Genomic DNA, 9,503 nt, shown 5'->3' with positions numbered 1-9,503 from the left:
AGAGAGAGAGAGAGAGAGAGAGAGAGAGAGAGAGAGAGAGAGAGTTCTTTTGAGAACAAAACTTTTCTAAACAATTTTCCTAACTTCCTTCTTCGTGCTTCTCTTCGCATTACTCGTTTCCGTTTTAATCCTCTGTAGGTGAAATCAATCTTATTAATCTCTTAGGATTAAGAAAAATATATTCGAATTAAGGAATTCTTAGGAGGATGATTTTTATCTCCTTTTATTTTATGCACAAGTCTCTTTATTGCATCTTGCTATTAATTATGTAATATTTTTTATATGTTAAAAAATCTAAACCAACTTTTTGGTACCTGCTGAAGGGGATTAAGAGATATCGTTCATCGAGTTCCACGCACGCTATAGCAGCTGTCGCGTGTCAAGCGTATTACGTCACTATATTCACACACGCATTATTAGGATTGCAGGACGTGTCAGGCTTCTCCCTTGATATCCGATTTATGCGTACGCACATACGTGGCTACATATGGCGCGACTTTGCTCTTTCATGTGGCACTCTTGTTGCACGCGTCGTGCACGTTCGCGATAATGCTCGGTAAATTCTGAAGCGTTAAACAAAGAAAAAACATGCGACGCAACAGGAGAACACGAGGAACGAGGGGTTGAACTGTAGGCCTATATATCCGAGCATTTCTTTCACTGATCCTATTTAAGGAATAATTTGTCAGGAGTTTTTAGGGAAATTATGAAGCGCGCGCTTCTCTCTCCGTTCAAATATCGGCGTCGTCACGCAAAGTCGAGCTATTAACATATTCTTGCGCTTTTTGCTTCATCGAGGATTGAAAGTCCCCGTGGTTGGGATAAAGCCAGTTTAGGACTAAAAATAGACACGTGTCATGCAATTGTATCAGAAATGCATTGAGACAGCATTCGTAATTGATTAACAAGTACGTTAGGATTTTTATGAAAAAAATCATATTCAGTGGATAAAATTGGTGATTAAATTATAAAGAAATTTCACGATGTATGACTCGGGTAAACGTATAAGGCCGGTTTTTCAAGAGAGATATCTCACAATGTTCATTAAAAATTCTCTCGCTAAAAACGCCAAACAATGAGAAATATCACTTTTATTCTACCTTTATTCTATACCTGCTCATCGATCGCATCTTGTCGGATGTACGCGTGTTGTGTTCGTACTACTACTTGACAGATTAGCGACGCTGCTCGGGGATTAGGACTAGAGACAGTGGAGGAAGTCTGAGGTCCCACATACGTAGATGAAACGCATACGCGTGATCGTATCTGCGCACACATATGGAGTATAGCCAAGTATATAGATTAGAAGGCGGATTAGGAGAAGCGCCTAGACCATAAACCAGCATCAGTTTATCTGGCGGTTGTTGGTAAATCACGGTTTAGAATTAACCGGCGAGCAGGCCGGTCGAGTAGGTAGCCAGGGATGCTAAACGAGCTTAGGTCAGCGCGGTAGAATGTCTAAATGCTATACCTGCCGCGATGCTATGCGACGCAACACAACGCGATGTAACGCTTCTTCCATATGTTAGCATGAGACGACTGCCTTTCACGGAGAGATCACGGCTAACACAATATAAAATATCGTATCCAACCAATTTGGTAATCCTGAAGAGAATTAATCGTACTTTTTTGTACACTTGCAATTTTCATTTCACAAATATTTTTCATAATATAGAATATAGAGGAAGTATATAATAAATTTTTAAGATTAGACACATTTTGTAAAATTATTTGCGCGAATATTATGTTATTAGAAACTATTAAAAGCGATTGAAAAGAATTTCAGGAAAAGAAATCTACAGGAATTCTATCTTAGCTATGATTTTTTTGAAATATGACACATAAATTTTTTTGATCAAGAAAGAGGGGTTTAGGAGAATTTACAACGATCACCAAGTTTTATACGTTTTCTTATGTAGTAATTTAAATTAATTAATCAGCCTAATAATTCATAATTGCGGCCAACGTCGCTGTGTGCTGAAGACGAAAATATTCATCGACTTATTTCTATTTTTCTTCTTTCTTATTTATGAAAAATAGTCTGTATAGAAAAACTGAAGAAAATAAGTACATCTTCTTTCGATTAACTACTCAACAATCTCGTTGTCTCGTTGATGTTAAAGTTGATTTTGTAATTGGAAAGTTCAACGAGGTAATAGTCTACACACAAGCAAGTCGATTTATAAAAAAACCTGAAGAACATAAATTTAACATTTACGAGTTAAATGTGTTCTTTATAATTTTATCAAGTTTCTCCAAGAAAAAAATTAAGATGTTAGTTTAAATTTTTCAATTGACAAAACAAAATGTAACTTTGGAGGCGCCGGGTATCGATCCCGGTACCTCTCGCATGCTAAGCGAGCGCTCTACCATCTGAGCTACGCCCCCGTTGTTGAGATACCTGCAATCTCAGCATCTCACGAGACCTTGAGGTCTGTAAGTACACGTGAGACTCAAGTATTACGGTCAGATCTTTAACTTTGCAACGAAATCTCTGTTCACTGCAATAAACATTATTTACAATTCGATCTAAATTGCGATCTAAATTGTTTGGCGCGGCAATTGACATCTCAACACGAATTTTGCACGTGAGTGTAAGTAAGCAAGGTATATAATACAAGAGAGATGGTTATAATACTATGACTTTTTTTTTACTCTACGTATATTCATAATTGCTGTGCACGCTTAACCTTACGTGCTTCGTAACATCTTTCCCACAATATATGTCTGTATTTCGTGAATACGTGCAAGATATTTCGTAAGGTACACTTGGATGCTTCGTTGCATTAATTAAATTCTTGAACAACCCTTCCTCGACGATTAAACATTAATACGAAAAGAATAGATGTATTCGTTTAAAATCATATGAAAGTTAGACGTCCATTGAATTTATCTATATTAAATATATAGGTACACAGTAGCGAAATGAAATATCTCGATAACAAAAGTCTGAAATTACAAATTTATTAAATTTTATTATAATTTGACTGAGGACACATTAGAATAAGATTTTATTTTTTGACACGCGCTTGGGAAGTTTTAATATCCGAATTCTTACTGAGAGCAAAAGGTAAAGATGACATACATATAAAGCTCGCGTAGATTTTGCTGTTTTTACTAATATGGTGGAAAACAGTATATACGTCATTTAAGATGAATAATATTTTCCAGCTGTTTATCTTATGCACTGCAAGGAAGAACAGGAGGCGAGAGGAGCGACAGCCTGAAGAAGACAGCCACATTCGATCAGGGGCGCTGCAGTCGTCGACTCCGTATCGATTGATAGTTGACAGTCGATAATCGATAGTCGATGTTACCATTTGCGCGGCGTACGCGTTCAACGATACGTTCAGCCATAACCATAAGCGCATTCGACGGATGTGGACACGCTCGTTGGATTTCGAACGAGATAGCGTTACGAAGCGAAAAGAGACGAAAGTACCGATACGATCGTGAGAGACAGACAGAAACGAAGAGAGAGAGAGAGAGAGAGAGAGGGGGGGGGAGAGTGAGAGAGCGAGGAAAGCCGAAAGGAGGGGAAGAGAGTGAGAGGTCCTGCTAACCTCCATTGCAGTATGGTAGCCTGCTACGTCAGGCAGCCTCTTTTCCGATAATTTGCCACTCATTAACATAAAACCAGGCCGCACAGTGAATGGGGAATGACGAATAATGAAGCAAACATTTCGCGAGAAAAGCGGATACCGGCGCTTCCTTGATTATGCACATGTAAGAGATAAATTTGATTATATTCGGAATGTGGAAGAGAGGGTGATGGGGTGTCTAGAGATTAACCTCAATACGATTAACAAACACGCGGCTTCGCATAATGATGGAACACGCAAAATTTACGACGACTTGGGTAATAAATTAAAATTGCTGTCGCGCCCCGAGCAATATGTATTATTGTAATTTTTCATTCTTGAATCTGAGAAATTTATGTTACTTTATATATTTTTATGTCGATTTTAAATAAACTCTATATTTTAAAATAAATTCATTCGTTACGCGATAGAAACGAATTGTAACATGATATGCGCAATTTAATTTAATTTAACATACACGGATATTTATCGTGACTTCTTTCTTTCTTTTTTTTGACGATTTAGTGACTTTGTTACTTTGCGTATTCAGTCCTCTCCGCGACTCCACACTGTTTCTACTCTTCCGAACTCTTCTTGTGATTCTCGAATTGTTATATGTCTTAAATCTCTCTTTCATACGAATGATACGGATGAAAAAAGATTTACAAGTTGAAATTCAATGTAACGGCTTCTAACAGATTCTCGTATTGTACTTGGTGTGAACAGACAAAAAACCATATCACTGTCGCGCTATGCCGGCGCGACGTGACGGCGCGCCGTGTCCGCGACCTTCGGCGAGACACACGTACGCGCGCGTCATATCAGTGTAGACGCGGCGGCGTGCGACACGCGGACGACGTCGCTCCGTACTCGCGATCTAAATTGTTTACGCAATTATACGTGCAATTTACAATGTTCGCGTTATAATTATCGCGCGTGGCGCATGTTGATGTTCTCGTACGCGATGACGGCATCGAGATTTAAGAGATCATTACTATGATTAACTTTTATTGTCGGTATTTACAATTTTCCCGATTAGCAAATGATCAGAGCGTTTCTTTGCTAAGTTATTAACACGTTGCATGTTGTAATAATCGCCGATCGTCTGGCATTATGATAGTATCGCGTTTTAAGGATATTAATCATCGCGATCGTTTTGATTAATGATGTTAGAAGCGAGAAAATACACGTTAAACAGTCGCGAAATACAGGGAAATAGAAAGATTACATCGGTATAAGTTCGCGATACGCATAGTCACAATAATAGTCTTTTTTAGGAGAGATAGCGGGCCAGACGACGTGACTTGAAATTTTTTATTTTTCGGAGTTGTTTAATTTAATTTTAAAGTTAACTTACAACTCGTGCCACGCGCGTTAATTGCGAATAGTACAATTACGGGTTATTGTGAACAACGATATCACCAAAATTTAGAAAAGTGATTACACAGGTACACATATCTCTTTTTTATTTGAATTATCAAAATTACAGCTACCTTTTCATATTCTTACCTCAGATATTTTTTGTACCGAGAACAATTTTTTTTATCATCGTAACTAACCAGAATTATTCTTATATTTTTCAGATCTTGATGGAGTCAGAAACTACAGGACCGAGTTCGGGATGTAAGTGGTTGTTCCAGAAAGGATGCTGTACCGGAGGACCCGGTTCGGGCCTTACAGAATCGGCTCGAAGGTAAATTAACTGACAATCTTATTTTACTCTATTGAATTCTTTGTGATCAAAATTCGAAATACAGCCGTTGGAATAACTCGAGTTCCGATCGCAAAGTGTCAATTTATACGCATCTATGTGAATGCTTGTTCTCGATTGTTAATCACGAAAACAATCTTTCTGTTTCAGATCGAAGCGTTCCAGAACGTGGCCGATTCTGATCTATAGGAGATGTGGTGAGTGAAGAAATTTATAAAAATAAGGTAATGGGTTCACGGTTCTGTTTCTCGGTTGAAATCTCTCAAGATCAGTGCGATTTGTTTTAAATTTTTTCATATAAACTTTAACTTTTGCATGCATGTAGACACGAACCGTTGACCGAAAACAGTGGTACAAGTAATGTTTATCTTATTTTATAAAATTCAATAATTTAAATATTATTTTATTAGTACTACATTAACTACAATTATAATTTAAATAACTAGTTTGAAGATATAGTTATGACATTTTGTTGTTATATTACATACACTTCATATGAAAGATATTCTTTCATATAATATACTTTGTCTGAAAAAAAGATATCTAAAAGAAAAATAATGTAAATACAGTCAATATGTTTGCGATAATCAATGAAATTTTACAATTCTTAACATATATGATTAATATTATTACAGTGAAACTCATATATAATAACACACTGTTTCGTTCGGCGGTTCGATTTTGTAACATGATTATTCACATATTATCGAATAAAATTCGATTCTACAATTTCACAAAATATATTGCGAAATAATCGCGTGCTAAAACGGTGCTACTGTGAGAAATTTTGCTCGCGATGATAGATTTTGCGAACGCTGCGAGTTTTAGCTCTCTAGATTTCTTTTACATTCGACTTTACATCGCGATTACGTATAGGAATACAAATTACGTGATTTTAAATTCGTGTAAGTAACGCGGAAGTAAGTTTCGCCGAAATAGTATGAAATTATTTAGCGTGATAGTTTCACATCGTTTTGTTATGTTTGTTAAAATGTCATACGTATATTTCACCGTAGCCAATTGCGTCTTGCTCACGTACGTGTTAACAAATGTTAACACGCGTTAAAAAATGATCGCCGCAGTTTGTTGTTTACGTTTTTTTTTTACTCAATAGTAGCTTCACGATCCTTAGGACAAAAACTAATAAAATAACATCGTTACGTATTAAAATATTTGTAGAAATTTTCGAAAACAAGTTTGAAAATAAGAATTTCCGCACAATACTGGAACAGTATGGCGGAAGAAATTTCGCCCACATTTTCAAGATGACAGTGAATATTCGCTTAACAAATACGTAAAGCTTTTTCGAGATAAATCAGTGATATTAATGAAAAGCATTGTAACCACGAAATCATAAATTTCTATGAAAATTATTTATTCTTTTTTCTTTTCAACAGTTTTTTTGAGATTGTTAGTTACAATAGAAAATAATATTAAATACGAAAAGGGGTGCACGTGAATTATAGTTTCAATACTTTATTGAAAGCCACATCAATAACCAAGTAGCAATGGAAAATAATGCCCGAAAATACAATTAAAATGCTTTTAATTAATGTAATCGACATATTTGTTTCAACGCGCCGTTAAAGTTCGAACATTAATCGCGTCGCGAATGAAAAGTGCATTGGAAATGGAGTAATGCACCAAGTCTGCAAGGATGGAGGTCCTGGAGATCCTGGATGATTTGGGTCGATGCAGTTTGAGGTGGACCTCATCAGTGGACTCTGCTCTTACACTCCAAATTCATCGTGTTTTTGGTGAGTGTTGAAGTCTTAACACTCTCAGAGTGTTAATAATACATGACTAGTAATACACACGGAAAAATATATATTGCATTTTTAAGTAAATGTTATTTGTTTCGAATATTTCATAAGTTGATACGTTCGCAAATTTATCATAAATTTATCATGAGCATCAAATTTATTTGAAGTACATTCTAATTCCTAATAGGTTTCTTATTTCAATCAAAAATATTAAAGTAGATATTTATTTTATTTATTACATAGGATCGCGAGCTAATTTTTTTTGACTAATATATTTATAGAGAGAATAAATTCTTCTTTTGATTATATGATAATGAGCTTTTCTAAAATTTGTGATAAGTATATTTTGAGACTGTTAAAAAGAAAATACTCTTTGTTGAAGATAATCATTATTTAAAAGAAGAGAAATAAGTTGAGTAATCACTTTTTTTTAGCAGTAGAATAATATTTTTCTGTGTGTAATACAAATCGCACTGATATCCGGGACATCGCGCGGGGAATGCATGAAATAATAGACAATGAAAGCTCAGTTGTATATTTTCACTGAGCAGTTTTATTCATTTGAATATCATGATTCTATTGTTCAATTGATATTTCATGTTATTATGTGTTACACATTTATATGTCTGTATATTTATATGTATATGAAATAATTTTATAATGATTTGATTCTATTTGAATCGGCACCAATTCAAAACTACCGATCTGAAAGTTTTAACAGAGGATGCAATACATCTTCGACGAAAAGTTTCGTGTATATTTTTTTAAACTTATTACCGATAAATTATAATTATTAATTATTGATCTCTCAACCGTCGCGTTGCATTCATAATTAAGGATCAATTTCGATATTTCCGATATCGTAACTCCACGCGTATTAACAACGATTCACGATCGCAAAGTTCGGTGAATTTTTGCTGTATAATTGTGTGCATTTAAGGAAACAGTGAGACCGAGGTAATAATCTGCCGTGATACGTGACGGCTAGGTACACCTACGTTGTTTTGACTTTCGACGCTGCAACATGTTCTCCGAAAATTCTACGCGTATTAATAGCCGCGTCTATTTTAAGCGATTAATAGTCGCGAAACCTTCGGTCTGTCCTTCGTACCATCACTGATCGATGTACTGTCAGAGTCATATTAAACGATTAGGAGAATTCGGGATTATTCGCAAGACTTACCGATTTTCGGAGCAGTGACTCCTAAAACGAAGTGCGAATACTGTTTCTACAGATTCTCTTATGAAATGTTCTTTTAGTATGACATTTTTTTATCAAAAGTTTGAATCATATAGATCTATAATAAAATTTATTTCTCTTACGGAGTATAAAGGTGGAGGTATTAATTGGAATATAAAAACTGGAAGAAGTTCAGATTCGATTTCGGTCTTAAAACACGTGGAATTTGCAGACATAATTTGGGAGGGTTAGAGAAAGCGCCAAAATTATTGACGTTTATTGTTCGTACTTGCGAAGGTATCTCCGCTATGCCGACTACGCATAGTTGGCTCGAGTTTGCAAGCTCACTCATAGCAGAACGAACACCGGTGCGTATCGTATTCAGGGAGCGAAGTATCCAGACGCGTAAAACAACTTCTATCGAACCCGCAAGACGAAGTCACTACTTTGTAATCGGTATCGCAAGTATCGACGCTAACTTTCGCTTCAGCTCGTCAAGTATCGCCACGCTCGCGTTTTACATTAAATCAATCAAAGGAAGTCTGTTACATCGCACTCATGTAAACGAAAGTCGTAGGAAAGATTTATGAGACGTCCGCTTTGATGGCCGGTATTCGGTTAAATAACACGTGTTTTATGACAGCTAACTCACTCCAGTTACGATTAAGCGCACACACATGTAGCAGCACAAAGCTGTCAGTATGTGATCGCAGTCGAGCTTAAAATATGATTGGGATCATCGATAGCCTGTGCTGTGTCAGTTTGACAGCTTCGCCTTTCCACTCTTGAGACGAGTCTCACGTCGAAAAATGGCTCTTCCACGGGAACTATTAATTGCACGATTCCTCATGGAACATACACGTCTAATCGATACGTGCGTATAATGGCGCGAATAATCGTCCCGTTCGCGGGAAGGATCGCGGCTGTGATGGATGGTGGTTTACGGCCGACCCGGCACTTTCCGTCGGTTAAGTTTCAAGCGCCGGCGCGACCGCAAACTTTCGTTATTTATAGGCCAACCTGCGTCTTCTTCGGGGTGCGTTCACCGCACGATCGCAGCCACATTCCAACGTTTATTACGTAGGTTACGTGCAGCAACTCCCATTACGTTATTCGAGAAAATCCGCGCAACCGAATTTATACGCGCATGTGCACGTCGTTGTCGTCGTCATCGTCGTCGTCCTCGTCGTCGCCCCCGCTGACGAAATTAAACTTTTGGATATCGTTCCAAAGATGACACCCGGTACTTTTCGACTTGAATTTCATGC

At 36.9% G+C, this 9,503-nt stretch overlaps 2 protein-coding genes and 1 non-coding gene across 6 annotated transcripts in view; 1 reads left to right on the top strand and 2 right to left on the bottom strand.

Moving 5' to 3' along the window:
- Positions 1 to 9,503, bottom strand: part of LOC116845903 (xaa-Pro aminopeptidase 1) — a 32,967-nt gene that overhangs the window by 20,206 nt on the left and 3,258 nt on the right. The gene's annotated exons all lie outside the window — the stretch shown is intronic.
- Positions 2,316 to 2,388, bottom strand: Trnaa-agc. The gene has a single exon. It is a non-coding gene; the product is annotated as a tRNA-Ala (tRNA).
- The window catches only part of LOC116845914, a 174,806-nt gene continuing 168,482 nt past the window's right edge, over positions 3,180 to 9,503 (top strand). For 3 of the 4 annotated variants that reach the window (XR_004378362.1, XM_032819167.1, XM_032819166.1), the window contains exons 1-3: positions 3,180 to 3,726; positions 5,165 to 5,274; positions 5,443 to 5,489. Coding sequence is in view for 2 of the 4 variants with exons in the window: in XM_032819167.1 (XP_032675058.1) it covers positions 3,670 to 3,726; positions 5,165 to 5,274; positions 5,443 to 5,489 (214 nt within the window). In the remaining 2 variants the exon portion in view is untranslated. Of the gene's footprint in view, positions 3,727 to 4,397; positions 5,030 to 5,164; positions 5,275 to 5,442; positions 5,779 to 9,503 lie in introns of those variants that run through there. The other variant, XR_004378364.1, reaches the window with a different exon arrangement.

Source organism: Odontomachus brunneus, unplaced genomic scaffold, assembly GCF_010583005.1.
Source record: "Odontomachus brunneus isolate Ranch 3 - 2012 unplaced genomic scaffold, Obru_v1 Obru_scaffold_059, whole genome shotgun sequence".
Taxonomy (NCBI): Eukaryota; Metazoa; Arthropoda; class Insecta; order Hymenoptera; family Formicidae; genus Odontomachus; species Odontomachus brunneus.
The sequence above is the reverse complement of the archived record's forward strand: the minus strand, read 5'-3'. Positions and strand labels throughout refer to the sequence as shown.